General features: G+C 35.4%; 2 protein-coding genes across 2 annotated transcripts; both read right to left on the reverse strand.

Moving 5' to 3' along the window:
- Positions 1-2,523: 2,523 nt before the first annotated feature.
- On the reverse strand, positions 2,524-6,047 carry LOC103932458 (receptor-like protein EIX2). The gene is made up of 2 exons (XM_009342079.3): positions 2,912-6,047; positions 2,524-2,791 (listed from the first exon to the last, which is right to left on the reverse strand). The coding sequence occupies exon 1, from the start codon at positions 5,734-5,736 to the stop codon at positions 2,932-2,934; it is 2,805 nt and encodes a 934-aa protein (XP_009340354.1). The 5' UTR covers positions 5,737-6,047; the 3' UTR covers positions 2,524-2,791; positions 2,912-2,931.
- A 5,395-nt stretch (positions 6,048-11,442) lies between these two features.
- On the reverse strand, positions 11,443-14,993 carry LOC103933265. The gene is made up of 5 exons (XM_018644027.2): positions 13,483-14,993; positions 13,120-13,233; positions 12,499-12,668; positions 12,205-12,409; positions 11,443-12,106 (listed from the first exon to the last, which is right to left on the reverse strand). Exons 1-5 carry the CDS (start codon positions 14,194-14,196, stop codon positions 11,930-11,932), a joined length of 1,380 nt encoding a protein of 459 aa, XP_018499543.2. The 5' UTR covers positions 14,197-14,993; the 3' UTR covers positions 11,443-11,929.
- Between the last annotated feature and the right edge of the window lie 1,635 nt (positions 14,994-16,628).

Consider the following 16,628-nt stretch of genomic DNA (forward strand, 5'->3'; position numbering starts at 1 on the left):
AATTCGTATCGTCGAGTACTACGATGATATGTGTGTGTCTTTGGGTAAAGCCCAAATAATAATTAATTAGGTACGAAACCTAATTAATAAGATACTAACGTAAACGGGCCTACTTGCCCACTTGCTTAATGAACCCAACGAATAAGCCATCGGTATTACAGTCTGCAGCCTGCAATACTAACAACTTATTGTTGTCTTGATAAACAAAGAAATGGATTCCCGAGAATGCAAAATTACCATTCTGCCCCTCATTAGGAAACGTGAATAAATTGTTTAATTTATGCCTCATTGCGCTCACGTGTTTGTAAAGACACGTACAACCTAGAAAGATGTCTAAAGTGATAAAAAGTGATAAGGACTTGAATGTCTACATAGGATTTCCACCCGTCAGGACATTTTCATAATTTCCTAATGCTAAAGAATAAAATAATATTAAATTTAAGACAGGGTGCCACAACTTCTATCCTATTAAATGTTTCTCCCCTAGTAACGTGTTTGAGATGCCCACACATACAGGTGACCAAGTCAGAGCCACATATTCGATATTCCTACAATGCAAAACAGGAAAAAGGACGACGATATAACGTCCAGATCTTTTGCTAGACCTAGATGTCTGAGAAATAGGAAGTTAAATCCCACCGTTGATGGTGATCCAAAGGCTAATATGAGAAGAAAATAATCAACGACAGGACATGGGGACACATGTCTTTAGTAACCAACAAAAACCTAAAATTTGTTTTTGTTACTGTGGGTGATTTGTGATTTGTGATTGTGATGAAACCTAAAAGCACAATCATTTTTTTTTCCACAATTTATATCAAGTTTAACAATGAGTGACCATACAATTTTCGGTCACCAAGTATTCAGGAGAATATATTTTGTTTTGGTCATCCAAATTTTGTGACACTAGTTCCATAGAGTACTCAATGTCGAAGCTGTAGCACAACCAAAGCATGCACATGGAAGTTGTCTACATCTCAAAATACAAACTTGCATCAACTTTATATAGACAAGAAAATACCGTTGCAAATTTTGGAGAGAAAAAGATGAGGAGCAAAAATATCTGCAAAAGTGTATATCAATCCCGTTTTCAGTCAGTACCGGCATAAGGAGGACTTGTATTTGTACCATTAGCGTCACAATCATGTCTATTTTATAGGATGACGAATTTCTTTTAGGTACTTAGTCCTTTCGTCTCAAACACGGTACAAAAGAGAAGTAGGTTTACAAGTTACAAATTAGAGCTACATATTAGTAAACACAAATACAAAATGGGAAAGGGGATGCGGATGATTTCCTATTCCTCGAAATTAAGTTCGGAATAGACCTGGCATTCGTGTCGGATTTTCCGTATTCGTGTCGTTTTCGTAACTTACCCAATACCTTAACGGGTCGTGTCGTGTAACATCCCTTAAAGTAAACGGGTAATATGATCCAACCCGAAATCAACCTATTAATATTATTAGGTAATATGACCCGACACGTTACCCGTTAATGGAAATATATTATAAATCAATAAATAATGAATATGAAAAACATAATTTGACCAAAAAAAAAAAAAAACACAATACTAAATTAGTATATGCATACTTTGAAATTAGTATATGCATACCTCATTGTCACATAAATATTACCTTTTTTTTTTTGTCGAAACATAAATATTACTTCAAAATATAAAAAAAAAAACATTTGTCTTTCAAGTATTACATACTCCAAAATAAGAGCCTAATGAAAAAACAGTAGTACATTACTACAAAATACCAAATGTTTAAAGATATGCAAAATGAAAAGAGTTGTGTTTGAAGGTTGAGGAACTTTGCATGTTTTTATATGCTTTCATATTTTTCAGACTTGTACATTAATGATTATGAATTTTATTTATTTTGAACTCCCTTAAAAAAACTATTCGTGATGGTTTGTATGGTTTTGAAAATTCAAACAATGATGTACCCATACTCAAAGTGTTAATGATGCGATCATGAGCGTTTACATTTTTTTTTTCATATTTTTCGTATTTGTAAATTAATTATTATAATTTTTTAATATGTTTGGTCTTTTTAAATTACTTTATATTTTTATGTTTAATGTGTGTTATTAATTTTTAATCTCACTCTTGACCTATAGTATACCACAAAAATAAATAAATAAATAAAACTTAAAATTTTAAATTTATATAGAATAGTAATATAATAATACATATTTAATATACAATATATACATATACACTGTGACTATTTTATTTTATAGTAAGTTTTTTAGTAGTTTAAAAAATTAAAATCATCAAAATAACATTTTTCTTAACGGGTTGTCTGCGTGTTACTTTCGTCTAAACTTGTTAAGGATATATTATTAATGGCTTCTTATCGTGTGATTCGATAACGACTCGATTAATTATCGTGTTGATCTAAAATTCATTATTTTTGTTTTGTTTACTTGTCGTGTTAACGGGTCATATAAGAAATTGTTAGGTCTAGTTGGGAACCATCTTCTAATGAGAGCTCACCGTTCATCCTCTTAATCTTATTAAACTAAAAAGCGAGGTGAGAGAGCTCACCGTTCATCCTCTTAATCTTATTAAAATAAAGAGCGAAAGACAGACGAGGGGGACATAAACCAAACCTCGTTAAGTAAAAAACAGAGCAAGTGATACGGCAGGAGAACCTAACATCAGCCATACTTACTAGAGAGAAAACATAAAGTTAAAAAACAAATTCATCTAAGCAGCATCCAATACTTGAAAGCTTATGCAGATGCCGAAACCACGCAATTGGACTGAAGAAGATGACTGGAGCTACATATGAAAATAAACAAGCACCGGTAAGTTAGAAGAAGACAATTGATCATAAAAACCAAATTAATTGTGATGAATCGATGAGAGAGAGAGAGAGAGAGAGAGAGAGAAAGTACATACCACACATTACAGCTTATCTATCAAGCATCCGTTAATTTCCGCTTGATCAACATTACCGTCACATAATTCAAGAACTTGAAGTATGTGTACCTCCATTCCCTGATGAATATCAGACTTCCACAAACTCCCCAGAACCCAACAAAAAATCCGAGCCCCATGCTGATGTAAAATCCGTAGCGTATAAGCTGATCATCCTTATCTTCTTCGTTGCTGACTTGATCTGGAACTATTTCTTCACTATCACACAGATTTTGAAGTGGAGGTCCACAGAGCTGATTTCCAGCATAAACAGAGGGATCAAAACTTTGGAGCTGGGTGCCAGTTGGAATCTTTCCAATCAAGTTGTTGTGTATCAGGTCCAAGACACCAAGACGATATATCCGAGAAAGGCTTGTTGGAATTCTTCCATCTATATGATTTCTTGACAAATCAAGTGAATCCAGCGACTCCAATTTTCCAATGTCTGGAGTAATTTGACCTGTTAATTGGTTTCTAGAAAGGTTTAAAGAAACCAAACCAACGAGATGACTGATTTCGCTCGGAATCTCCCCAGTCAATCTATTGCTTGAGAAATCAATGCTTCTCACAAGCCCCAAAGTATTCCTGAAAACCCGCATGCTTCCTTTCCATCTGAAGATTGCATCATCATCATAATCAGTCCCCTCGGATGAATGTTGATCAGTATTTCTCATATAAGAATGTTCGACGGTTAGATTTTCATTTCCTTTCTGAGCCAGTGTAGTAAAATTTTTTAGGCAATTCGGTATGCCTCCAGAGATGCTGTTCACAGAGATGTCCAGAATTTGAATATGTATTAGATCACACAGTTGCGAGGGCAAGCTTTCATTGAAGTGGTTAGAGGAAAGCATTAGGATAACCAATTTCTGAAGGCTAGCCCCCAACCATTTGGGTATTGATCCCGACAATTGGTTATCTGCAAGATCAAGAACCATTAAACTTGTGCAATTCTTCAAGGATAAAGGCAACTCTCCCACAAACTCATTGCTTCTTAATTTCAACGTTTCGATCCCAAATAAGGAGCCTATTGTCATAGGAATTTTTCCAGAAAGAGCATTGTAACTCAAATCAAGCATGACTAGATTGTCCAAATGTGTCAAGCATTCTGGAAGTTCTCCAGAGAGATTGTTGTTTGAGATGTTAAGAAAAGTTAAGCCCGTAGATGCACTTGCACACAAGAAAGAAATTGACCCTGAAAAGTTATTATTAGAGAGATCCAAATATGACGCCTGTGACAGAGTTGCGGGAATTGGACCTTCAATTCCATTCGACCTCAAATGCACTTCAGGGTAATTTGCAAAATCCACTGTCAAAGTTTTTAACATTTCTCCAATTTGGTTATGGGAAAAACTGATAAATGTCACGTTATGAGTCGTACCCCAAAACCAACTTGGAAGGATATCCACAATTCCAGCATTAGAAATATTGAGGTATGAGTACCCATTCTGAGATTGAAGCCACTTCGGAAAATACGGACCCATCTTGCATGACCCCAAACTTATATAGTCCAGTTGAAAAGGAGGAGTCCAATTAGAATGGAAGTTTAAAACTAGTGAGTTAGATGATAAATCTAAACGCCTTAATTTGGAGAGGAGAGAGAAATGGGAATCTACAATCTCCCCTTCCAAAGCATTCATACCAAGGTCAATTAACTCGAGCTTTGACATTTGCCCGATACTTTCTGGTATTCTTCCACTTAATTGATTGTAAGGAATATACAACTCTTTCAATGATAAAAAGTTGGTAAGATTAGGTAATGACCCTGCAAGTTGATTTTCTGAGAGCCACAAACGCTCCAAGGAGTTTTGAGCACATGTAGGCAATATTTGAACAAATTTGGAAAACTGTCCACTCAAATTGTTGCGGCCAAGCATCAATGATTGCAAACTACATAACCTAGTGAAAGAATGAGGCTCTGCTCCTTCAAGATGGTTGACAGAAAGATCAACATGTGCAAGAGAGCTCATGTTTCCGAACACATCAGGAATCGAACCGGTCAATTTGCTGAAAGAGAGATCAAGATCAACAAGGCTGGTATTGTAGTTGGACATCCATAGAAATATTGAAGAAGTTGAGAGATGGTTCATGGGAAGAGCGATGCTAGAAAGAGATTTAGAGGAATTTATGCTTGAAAGAGTGGAACGAACTGGAGGAGAAGGAAGACTACAGTCCTGTAATGTCAAGTTTGTTAGTGTGGGGAGTTTATTAACTGCTTCCGGCCAATCAAAAGCATTCCTGAGATTGGCAAAACTCAAGTCCAAATATGTCAACGAAGAAAGACGAGTCAGCCAATTGAGATTTTCTACATTATAGAAGTCATTAGCACTGAGATCAAGATATTGCAAGTTGGTAAGGTTTCCAACCTGAATTGGAAATTTTCCACCAAAATAACACCAAGAAAGATCCAGGTGTGTTAAGTTGGTTAGAGAACCAATGAAATCTGGAACTGTGCTCCCGTTGAAGAAAATTCCCTTAAGGTCTAAATACCTCAAATGCTTCAACTCAATCAGTTTAGGACTAATCATCGTACCTTGCAAAAAATCGTCTCCGAGATCAAGCTGAACAACATGGCCAGTTTGGTTGTCACATGAGACTCCTTTCCATCTGCAACAGTCTTGTTTTGCGGCTTCTGTTCCCCACGAAGAGAATATTACTTGGTTATCCTCGTCCATGATGAGGCCTTTTTTGAAAGCAAGGAGCGCTTCCCTTTCGTTCTCTCTGCAACGCATCGTCATATTAGCATCCCCGTGGCCAAGGTTCACATGTAGGATGATGACTAATAGCAAAAGCACCATAATTCCCCCCATCTTAAAAAACAATAACAATCAGGATCAAGAGCCAGAAACACAATTAATCACACAAGTTGTAATGAAGATATGAAGCTTGCACGACAATACAAGCAACACAGCAGACAGCACCCCTCAGATATAAATGCAAGAGTGCATTGCCTTTGCCCCTTTTGTTCAACCATCCAAGTGAGTCCAAATTTCGAAGGGTAGAGCAGAGCCCTTTAATATGTAATATGTCTATAAACATGACCTGTTTATGCTCAGATGAACTTTCAAAGAAAACTCAAGATTAATGACAGACTGACAATTTAGTCTCCAACTTGTCCTGTGCGGAAAATATCAGGTGTTGCGAATAAGTCGTGCCGGCCATAATAATTTATAACTTTTTTCATTTATTTTCTACGCGTAGGGAAACGTCTTTGGGCCTTTGGCCCCTTTCTCTTATTTCTTCATTTTCTTTCTTTCTTTACTGGTGGGCTCCGTTTAATACGGTTTAGTTTTTGCCAAAACCAAAGTTATTATTTGGTTCAGTTTTTTTAATTTCTTAAAGAGTAAACAGAAGTAATTCGGTTTGGCCTATTTCTGTTTGGTTTTGATTTTTTTTGTTCACTTGAAAGTTGGAGAGAAATGAAAAAAAAAATCTAGATATTTGGGAAAGATAATCTGATTTCAAGTTTGACGAATAGCAATCAATCACTTTACATCTTAGGAGTTTACATGTTCAATGAACTATGAAAAAAATAAAGGGAAACTAACGAAAAGTAAAAAAAAAAACTTTAGTTTTAATGAAAAATGACAAATAAATGTGTAGTTAATAGTACTAAGAAAAGGTAAAAATGTGATTTTTCGTTAAAAGTGAACAGTACCAGGAGTGTTTTGTTAAAACTCCTAAAAAATAAACCACAATTTAACATTACAATCATAAAATAAGTATTCCACTAAACAAACAAACAAGTCTTTAAAGCAGGAATCTATTACAAATCGAGTTTCAGGTTCCAAAAGTTCAACTTCTAACCATTTGAAGCTCAAATGAGAGTTTGCTTATACTTAGGGGAAATAGCCTTAAGTGTGTTGATAGAATTTTTACCACTTATAAAAGTAGGGATAAAAACACTTAAAATACTTGTAAGAGTACAAGGTAATCGTAGTATAACAACTCTAACAAGGTCATTTTCCATAGGTATTGGATGAATAATTTATGTCAAACTAAATCTTAATTAATTATTTAAAACAAAGATTGAGAAAAAGGTGATTTTATGACCTAAAATATTATAAACGTAATCTAATAGAAATAATTAAAAAACCCTAGCAATGTCGTTCTCCATTAGGGTTCCGCCGTCACCTTAACAATCATTCGTAGTTTTTCCATCTACTTATGACTTACACATGCATATTTTGAAGGTTAGGTTTTACTAAAGTATGCCTACTTGGACCCCCAACATAGAGTGTATATCAAACATGCAACTTGTGCGGTATTCAGATCAAATCTAAACATTCATGACTCAAAAACCATGCAACTCTTAAGACGTGATATTCATCCTAAGTGAACTTGCACATATTAACCACAAGAAGCCATCATCAAGTTCAGGGATCGACCTCCGACCAAAATTACATCAAATTACTTTTGTAAATATCCTAATGGTGATCAAGTATCAAGATAAATATATAGCTTAAACACGGTAATTAATAATTCAAACCTGCATGAATAATATCATAAGAAAATTGAAAAGAAACTACATATTCTTGCTAAGGCTTGTGGTCTTACCCTAACAAAAAGAATTAGTTACGAACAATCATAAAACAAAATATTTTTAAAAACAAGGATAGAAAACACCTTGTAAATAACCAAAAGCTCTCTAAGTCGAATTCTCTAAAGTAATGCGTTCTTTTCTCCAAAAAAAAAAACCCTAATGGCTAAAACGCCTTATTTATACTACTACAAAATAAAATCCTTGCTAAAAAGGTGTTCTAAAAAGTAGGAAACACAACAGAATAAAATAACTAAAGCGTACATTACTATTCTAACTTTGGGAAATATACCTAGTCACAAAGAATCCCACATTTATGGATCTTCGGGGCTTCAAAACAGACTCAAAACGACTTAAATTAAAGCTTGAGATGTCTCCAACATAAATGCAGAAGGCCTCAAACCCAAAAGGCATCATCTTGGACGCCAAAAAGCCCAATTAAGCCCAAAACGTCACTTTGACAACACTAGTGCTGCTCCTTTATTTAATCGCTATAAATAAACCGATGGATAGAAAAATCTGAAACTTTGACATGAACAAGTTGAGAGACACATGAAGATCCTCTAATAGAATCACTCCAAAATTATTCTGTTTGTTCATTTATTTCCTAGGAGAAAGTCGAATGTCCTACATTGGAAATATAGTTTAAAGTATCAAAATTCTCACAAAATAATCAATAAGTTATAATTAAGAATAGGGTAAAATATATAGTATAATATCGACTCATCATGTGTAAAATGACATCGGTTCACTTATTTCGGTTCGATTTCTTAACCACTAAAACTGAACTAAACCAATAGATTTCAGCTTGTTTTGGTTTTTTTATTTAGTTTTTTCAATTTCTTCTTGTTAAACAATTCAATTTTTTTAAGTTTTCCCAAGCCACCCCCTATTCTTCCTCTCTATCTTTCTCTGTTATGTTCAAAGTTTGATCGATAAATGTGGAGCTAAAAATAATTCAGCAAATTATGGAGATGACAAGAATGCCATTATTAAATTGGTAAGGCTCACATTTATTCCATGCCTAGTTCAATCCTCTTGAAGACCTAAGCTGCTGACTACAATCTCTCCAAACTCTTATGCTCATGGTAAGGAGAAAAGTCAAAGGTATTAAAGATAGGGTTAATAACTAAATCTTATCTTTAACGTCTTCATTATTGAAGACTAACACAATCAAGTAAGGAAATACAATCATATCAAATCAAGGATACTATGAGATAATTCTAAGATATTATTTAAGTAATAATATCTTTGGAGTAATTCTTTCATCCATCCAATAGATGATAGTCCTTGGACAATGATAATCTGAATATTTGACGCAAATCCAAGGCAATAGGTGGAGTTCAAGTGACTCCACTAAATAACCACACTTGTTCCGCAAGACACACGATTTGATCCAGATATGGACACAATCAATCCTATAAGTCTTGGATTTCTTACAATCTAGGGATAGGCGTGCATTACAAGTAATCACACTCCTAAGATGATGCAATATCTGCTTACTAGATATCCTCTAGGATTCTTCCAACTTAGAATGAGGATTCTATCTTGAATAGGATCTACGGTAAAGCAACCTATACACTTGAATTCTTTTGTCCACTACTTGAGTCTAAAAATCCATTCGCTAACTTGACTATCAGAGAGCCTTTGGTTAGCACACCCCTCTCTCGGCCTAAGGTTTGTTTACGAGTTGTTTATTGTTTTGCAGGTTGCTCAGGATTACACGAATTTGTGCTCAACCGCTGCTTACGGAGGTGCGCAGATTTGTTTCCAACAATTGGTGCTTTCATTGAAAAAAAACCTATATTCCTCTCGATTAGACCACTCCACCAGCGAACATGTCAGCCGAAAAAAGTTCAGTTAATGACCACGTCAACCCGTATGGCGAAGAAGACCTTCCCTTTGATGCATCAGTTATCCTTAGGGCAACAAACCCATTACCTTCGACTACAACAGCCAAACTCGGAGCCAACAACGACCCCTTAGGGATGGCGGATGCTCCTAGAGATGGAGGAGGCCTAGTCAGGAGACCTCCCCCTTCCATGGACTAAATATGGGAAACTCTGACCAAGATCAATACTTCTGTCGAAAAACTACAAAGAATCAGACTGCTACTTATGCTGCGAGCCATTCCAACTTTGTAGATATAGAAAGACAGATGAAGAACCTAGAAAGCTTAAGCGGGACAATGCCCTCTACCCAAATCTCTATCTTTGGAATTGGAACATAAGTACCATGACTCCAAAAATGGACCCCAGAGCATCCCTAATCATTCAGGCCTCGGCAAACGTCGTAAAACCCAGAAGAAATCATGCTGGTGATGTATGAATCCTAGGGCTAGATGCTGGAGAAGGATCCCAGAATCCGTAAAGTCAAAATACCCCTGGGGTACTAAGAACGAAGCCCCGCCGATTGAGGTTTGACGAACCCTAAGCTCCTGAAGACCAAGAACAGCGACATTTCTCGAATGGAGAATACCATGCAGGTCTCATCCAGCCATGAACTCTAAACAAGCCGATTGTCCGGATCAGGACGCCCCTTTCTGCAATAATCGAATGAGCGCCCAGCCTTCAGTCCAAAAAGTTATGAAGCTCAAGGAATACAATATTTTGCAAGAGACAATGATGATGAGCATGAATGGAATCAAAACCTTCTTTAGTGACTAATCAACTCTCCTAGAGAGATACTACAAAACTAACAACAAACTCAAACTAAAGTTTCCCGCAATTTATTAATAAAAAAAGCACTAAACTGTAATTCTTAAAACTCACAACACTCTGCCACTCAATACTACGGTCTAGTAGTATTCCCTTTTATTTTCGAGTAAAAGGTTTTAGGTTCAAATATCGTGAATAGCGAATTCGATACCAAATTAGGTTATCCATTGTATGGCTTAGCCGAACTCTCCCCTCCCCTTAATGTAAAATATATCGTTGTACTAAAAAAAACTCACAACTCTCTAGATTCACAAACCTCATCTTACCATCGTCTATATGTAGCTTAGTCACCATTCTACCAAATACGCCAATTTTAGTCGCATATATAAAGTGGGAGGTGTGAATCCAACAAGATGGTTGAGATTTGAAACGAATAAAAGTAGGTAGAAGGAAATTACTTAGACAGAGAATAATGACGCGGTTCAGACAAGAGAATCAATCATTACGCGTTCGAAACCCTCGTCGCTAAGTGTATGAAGAGTGCAAGAGAGTCTTTGTGATGGCTGAGTAATTTGATCGTATTAGTTTTCTAAAAATGCCATTACAATTATATATGCATGAATGGAACATACAAATATCAACGGCCAAAATTAGTTGCGTGAGACTGATGCTAACAAGGGTGTGCTATCCATACACCTCATTTTACTTTTCACACACCCCTTGATAATTTTTGTCCGTTTATCTTTTTCAATTCATCTGATCCGACGGCCAAAAATTAAAAAGGTGTGTGAGAAGTAAAATGGGATGTGTGGATATCACATCCCTTTCTTAAATATAAGACTATATGGGCCCACAGTCTCACATCACACGTTAGTAATATATTTTAGGCTTATTTTTAGTTATGTTTTATGGAGTTTTATTTTGATCTTATTTTATCCTTCATAATAACTCAAAAGTCATCAATTTACTCTTTAAAATTCAAAATTCATTTCACTTTGACTTGTGGACTTTCAGGTCGCTTTTGGAAACATACGTGGGACCTAACACTCAATAAGACTATTTCACATGTGCAATAAATTTGATTATAATTCTCCATTATACATTAACATTCAACAATTAAAAAATATTAAGTTTAAAAGAAGTTGAAGAGATAAAAAAGAAAAAAATTGATTAGCTTGACACACTCAAATCAAACCCACATAAGAAATTAACAGATCTAAAGCAACGTGGAGTGAAAATTTAGTTTTATAGGGACGACTTTTGAGTTTCAGGGGGTAAAGTAAAATGAACTTTGAGTTTTGAAGAGAAAAGTAACGACTTTTGAGTAACAGAAAGCAAAATGAAATTAAAATCGAGTTCTAGGAATAGAGCTAAAAATAAGCCTTACAATTTATAATGAAAGTGTATGTGCCCACCCCACATAAAAGACGATAGGACAAAGCACAATCAGTTCAGATCCTCCACAATCCACATGCAAAAGTTTGTTAGCAACTGCAGTGCCTCGGTCATCTATCATCCCCCAACCAAAAACAAACTCAAAACATAACTCACAAGTTCCCAAAACCCCAAGGCACACAAGCACGTCGGCTTCATAAAAATACAATTGTAACCACTCATACTGACAAATCTGCATCTCCCTTTTTTTTTTCAAACTTTTCACCCTTCACAAGGCTCAAGCTTACATATGCAAATTTAGACCCATCTAAGTCTAAATTTGAATCATGAAAAAAAAGGAATTTTCTAATATGGTTTCCAGAGAAAACAAGTACCACAAGAAATGGCCTAATCAATAAATAGAAACGGATTTTATAACCTCAAATTGAGATCAACACTTTCTCCTACTTCACCATTACAATTGTTGTTTAGAGTGGTTGCTGCCCTACCACTTTGTGACTTTGCTGGTGGGAAGAAGCTGTAGAAAGCTTGTTGTGGATTTGGAATACTTGGTCCAGGCTGGTAATATGTGTCATCTGCGTTATTCCCCTATAACGATTCGGATGAATGAAAAAAATTAGAAAATGAAATGAAAATGCAAAACAAAGTTAGTGAAATGAGAAGTGGAAAGTGTTCATTTATCTCACTTGATAGGGGAATGATTCGAAATCTGGAACTTCGCGGTTATGAAAAGCAAGATAAGATGGAGGGAGTTTGAGTTTTGGGCTAGGACATGTCCAACTAGTTGAAGGAGGGCCTAGGGTGAGAAAATCTCCATTGACACTCCCATTTTCTTTGATGCTGCTTCTCGAATTCGACTCTGAAATTGAATTTGAGCATGAAGGGCCTTCTCTGAATATGGGGCAAAAGAAAGGAAAACCAAGTCAGCAAAATAATGTGCTTGTTATAAATAAGGGGACGATAATTAGAGACAAATTGACCTGAAATTTGGGTTGATTGCTGGATCAAAATTGAAGGGGGAGCTGTTCCCACATGAAGTTCCTTCATCTGTTCTTACAGGTGGAGCAACAAAGGTAGGGAACTTGAAGTTGATGAAGGAGACTGATGGATTCTCTAGAGAAAATGGATATGGCCTCTTCATGCCAACCATCTACTATATATTAAAGATAGTAAGAATTAATGGAAGTATTTTAGCGATATTCTATTCTTATCTAAACTACGAGGAGGAAATTTAGAGTTTAGGCTTAGATGGAAGATGACACTGCTATTGGCAACTTGGCTTGCTACGCCTAGGTTTGCAGAAACACCAATCTCTTAGGTGCCTCACAAAATTACCGAACAGACAGTACTCAAATTCAAATTCAATTCCAACAAAATAAAACAAACTGAAATAAAATATACAAATTCTTTCTGAATTCCAATATAAGAAATAGGATTTCCAAATCTAATGAGATCCCAATGGTTGGACTATTTCCCACTAGGAAGAAGGATTTGGAAATAAAGTACTGAGAAATTTCATTTTTGAGATGCTAAAATTAGATATATATTTCAGGAAAAAGAAGCAATCATCGAGGCTGATTATAGAGGTGAACAGAACGAACCTTTTCTTCATCCGGCCACATAGGAGCATAGTTGCTGTAATAGCTTTGGTTTGAAGGGGGCTCTATCTGAAAATTTAGTACTGATGATGTTGAAGTTGCTGTTGACACATTCACCTGCAAGATTTTCCACATCCCAACAATTCATTAGCAAATAGAATTAGAAAAGTGCATCATCAAAAGTGATTTCTTCATGTAACTAAATTTTAATTTTTGATATGACCATATTTTAAACTATTTTAATCTATAGAGAGGAGGACACACTACCCTGATTTAATATGCCTAACTCGCATGTATCATTTCTTCACATAATTACAAAATTTATGAAACAAATAATGAAGAAAATAGAGTAGAAAAATGTGTTACCATTGAAGGAGGGGGAGGTGATGGTGGTGGTGGTAGCGGTGGAGGAGGGTGCTGTTGATGAAATTGATGTGTTCTTGTTGAAAAATTGGAGATAGCCCAAATGGGGTTGTTGTTGTTGGACTCAAAAGGCACATTCAAATTAGACCTGAACGCCAATCCAGGATCCAACCCAGGATTAGAACTCTCCTTATGATCAAGAACATTGAACTCACACGGATTCCACAAGTGGGGAACATGATTCCCATTCCCACAACCATTAATATTATTATTGTTGTAACTATTTCTCATTCCAAATGGAACAGTGCCACTGCTGATCATTAACTTTCTACCATCAACGCCGCTGTGGGCCGGTGGAATCAACGGCGGCTGAAAAATTGAGTTTGGAGAAGGCAGATCCAGTGATGGGAATGGGATTGAAGAGGGAGGCTGATAAAAATGCCTGATCGGAACCGAACTAGGACATGAAGATGAAGTAGATTTAGTTGGTGATGAGAGAGAAGATGGTGGGGTGGTGGACAAAATTGCAGCAGCAGCTGCTTTCTTCTGCTGTTCTTCAAGCCTGATTTTCTCAAGCTGTGCAACACCAAGTCCTCTCTGTGGCACTTTTTTCTGCTTTGTTTTTTTGGATGAAGATCTGCTACTGATGATGTTATTGCTTCCCAACCCAATAATTCCATTGCTAGTGTTTTGGGTTTGTTCTTCCTCATGAGCCATTTCTTTTGCTATGTTAATAATTCCATCTACTTTTACAACAGTTGACAAAACAATTACGGGACTTTTGGATCAAACCCAGAAATTGAAAAGGGAATTTATGGGAGAAAAGCTCGATCTTGATGATGATTTTAGTTGGAGTAGGATTACATGTTCTTGTGGCTTTTGTAGTGCTTGCTCTTGCTCTTTTCTTCCATGAATAACAATTTGGGTTTTTATAACTTTTTCTGAAGTTTAAAGAAACAAAGATTGGAGAAAGAGAGAGAGAGACCCAAACCTTTGATTTTCAAGAAACCATGATATGAAAACAAACTCACAGAGGAATTTAAGATTGCCCAAAATCTCGTTTAGCGAGGAAAAAACCCAAAAGCCTAACCAAGTTTTTAGCAAAAAAAAAAGTACAAAAATTAAAAAGGCAAAGGAGAGAGAAGGAGAGAGAGAGGGAGTGAGTGAAGAGGAAGAGAGATTATCTGAGAGGTTCAGATTTTACTCACATGCAGTTGCTTGTCTGAGACAGATCAGATGACACAGGAGAGAGAGTGAGTTTATATATGCAAATTTATGACCAAAAAATCTGTATCTTTTGTAGGGTTTTTTTTGAAATTCAAACCATGCAAATCTAGAGCACTATGAATAATATTTTTCTCAAATTTGTCGCCCACATTCTCGCTCCACTCCTCATTTGCTTCCTAGACCGACTCTTATGAGCTCTGTTTTCTCTCACTCACTCACTACTTTCTCTCCCTGAGAAGAGAAGTGAGAGCCAAAAGCCAAAAGTCAAAAGCCGAAAGTCGAAAGCCTAAAGCCGAAAGCCAAAAAGCCAGATTTTTGCTCTCCAAATTCCAATTGCGTTTGTTTACGATTTACCAAATTGAGCTGCGAAGCAACACTGTCACAATTGCTTTGCTTGTTTGTTTCATTTTTGGGCAACCATGCATGCCTGGGTTTTGTAGCTTTAGCGTAGGGCCTACCACCTCAACTCCCACGTACGGAGGCCCTTTTAAATTATCAAGAGATTTTTTAGTATGTCGGAAACATGATTGATACATTATGTCGTAATAGAATTGGTTGAAAACTTATATAAAAAATTCACTCAATTATATTATGACAATTGGTATATCCAATGGTGTTTCCGATACACTGTAAATTTCTCATCCTAACACCGACACTTGCATGGATTTCACCACCACTAAATTTGCCAAATGTGGTAACATATATATTTTTACTAGCATGTTCTTGGGATTTGAAAAGTATAATGTGGTGTATATGGGAGTTTTCACATTCTTATTTGGACTGCATTTTAATTTAAAAATCGATTTCGAGTTCGTATGGCAAAATTCCTTTCACACTTTGGTTGGCACTATATTTGAGTATTACATACTCGTTTCTTTGATAGGAAAGCTAGAAAAATAAACAAATACCATATGCAAACTCTTCTTATACGAATTAAGATAAATGCTTGTTGTTTTCTGCAATGATGTTCAAAACTTGAAATTGTTTTTGTGACGTGAGTTTTTCAGTTGTTTAAGTGTCCCTTAGTTTTACCTTTTTCAATTTGTTTCATATACAATTTTGTTAAAATTTGTATCTTGTACACATTATTGATGTAAGTTTAAATTTTAAATGAATATATATTGGTGATTTGAATGACATGTTGTTAAAGCAAAGCTCGTTCCCTATTATTGTCATTTCAAAACGCCAATGAATAAATATTGGTGATTTGAATGACATGTTGTTATAAGTCTTTGAAGTTATGATTGTTTCTATATCATATGTGGTATATTCTATATTTAATGTGACATTGTTCATCTTTCAAGGTAAAAAAATAGTTAAAAAAAATGTGAGGACCAACTGACAAATTCGACCCCATCTCCATTTTCACCCTAATTTTAATTGGGGTAGTTTGATCCAGGTCCAAAAAAATCAACTGCTTTTGAATTGGGTCCAATTTTATTTGATTTTCTATTAGACCTATTTTACCCCTTGAATTTTTTTTTAATTCTTTAAATTTGAATTTTTAAAATTTGAATCTTCAAATACCTTTATCTACCCATTTTCTAATTAAAAGCATTTTAAAAACACATTATTACAAATCTTATAAGTTTATCAAAAATTAAAAGAAACATTGTCAGAGGTAGATAAAAAATAAAACAAAAATTTTGTGATGTAGGTAGATAATATTAATTAATCTATGATAGAGGTAGACTATGAACAAAAACCTATCGTATAGATAGATAATACAAAATAATATGTGATACAGATAGACTATGAACAAGAACATATCGTATAGGTAGATAACACAATTAATTTGAGATGGAAAAATTTGTGATATATAGGTAGATAAAATACAATTAATCTATAATATAAGTAGAATAAAATAAATATATAGAGATAGATTCATAAAAAAAAATATATATAATACAGGTAGATAAACA

This window comes from the organism of the source record quoted next, unplaced genomic scaffold (assembly GCF_019419815.1).
Source record: "Pyrus x bretschneideri cultivar Hongxiangsu unplaced genomic scaffold, Pyrus_bretschneideri_v1 Contig25, whole genome shotgun sequence".
Taxonomy (NCBI): domain Eukaryota; kingdom Viridiplantae; phylum Streptophyta; class Magnoliopsida; order Rosales; family Rosaceae; genus Pyrus; species Pyrus x bretschneideri.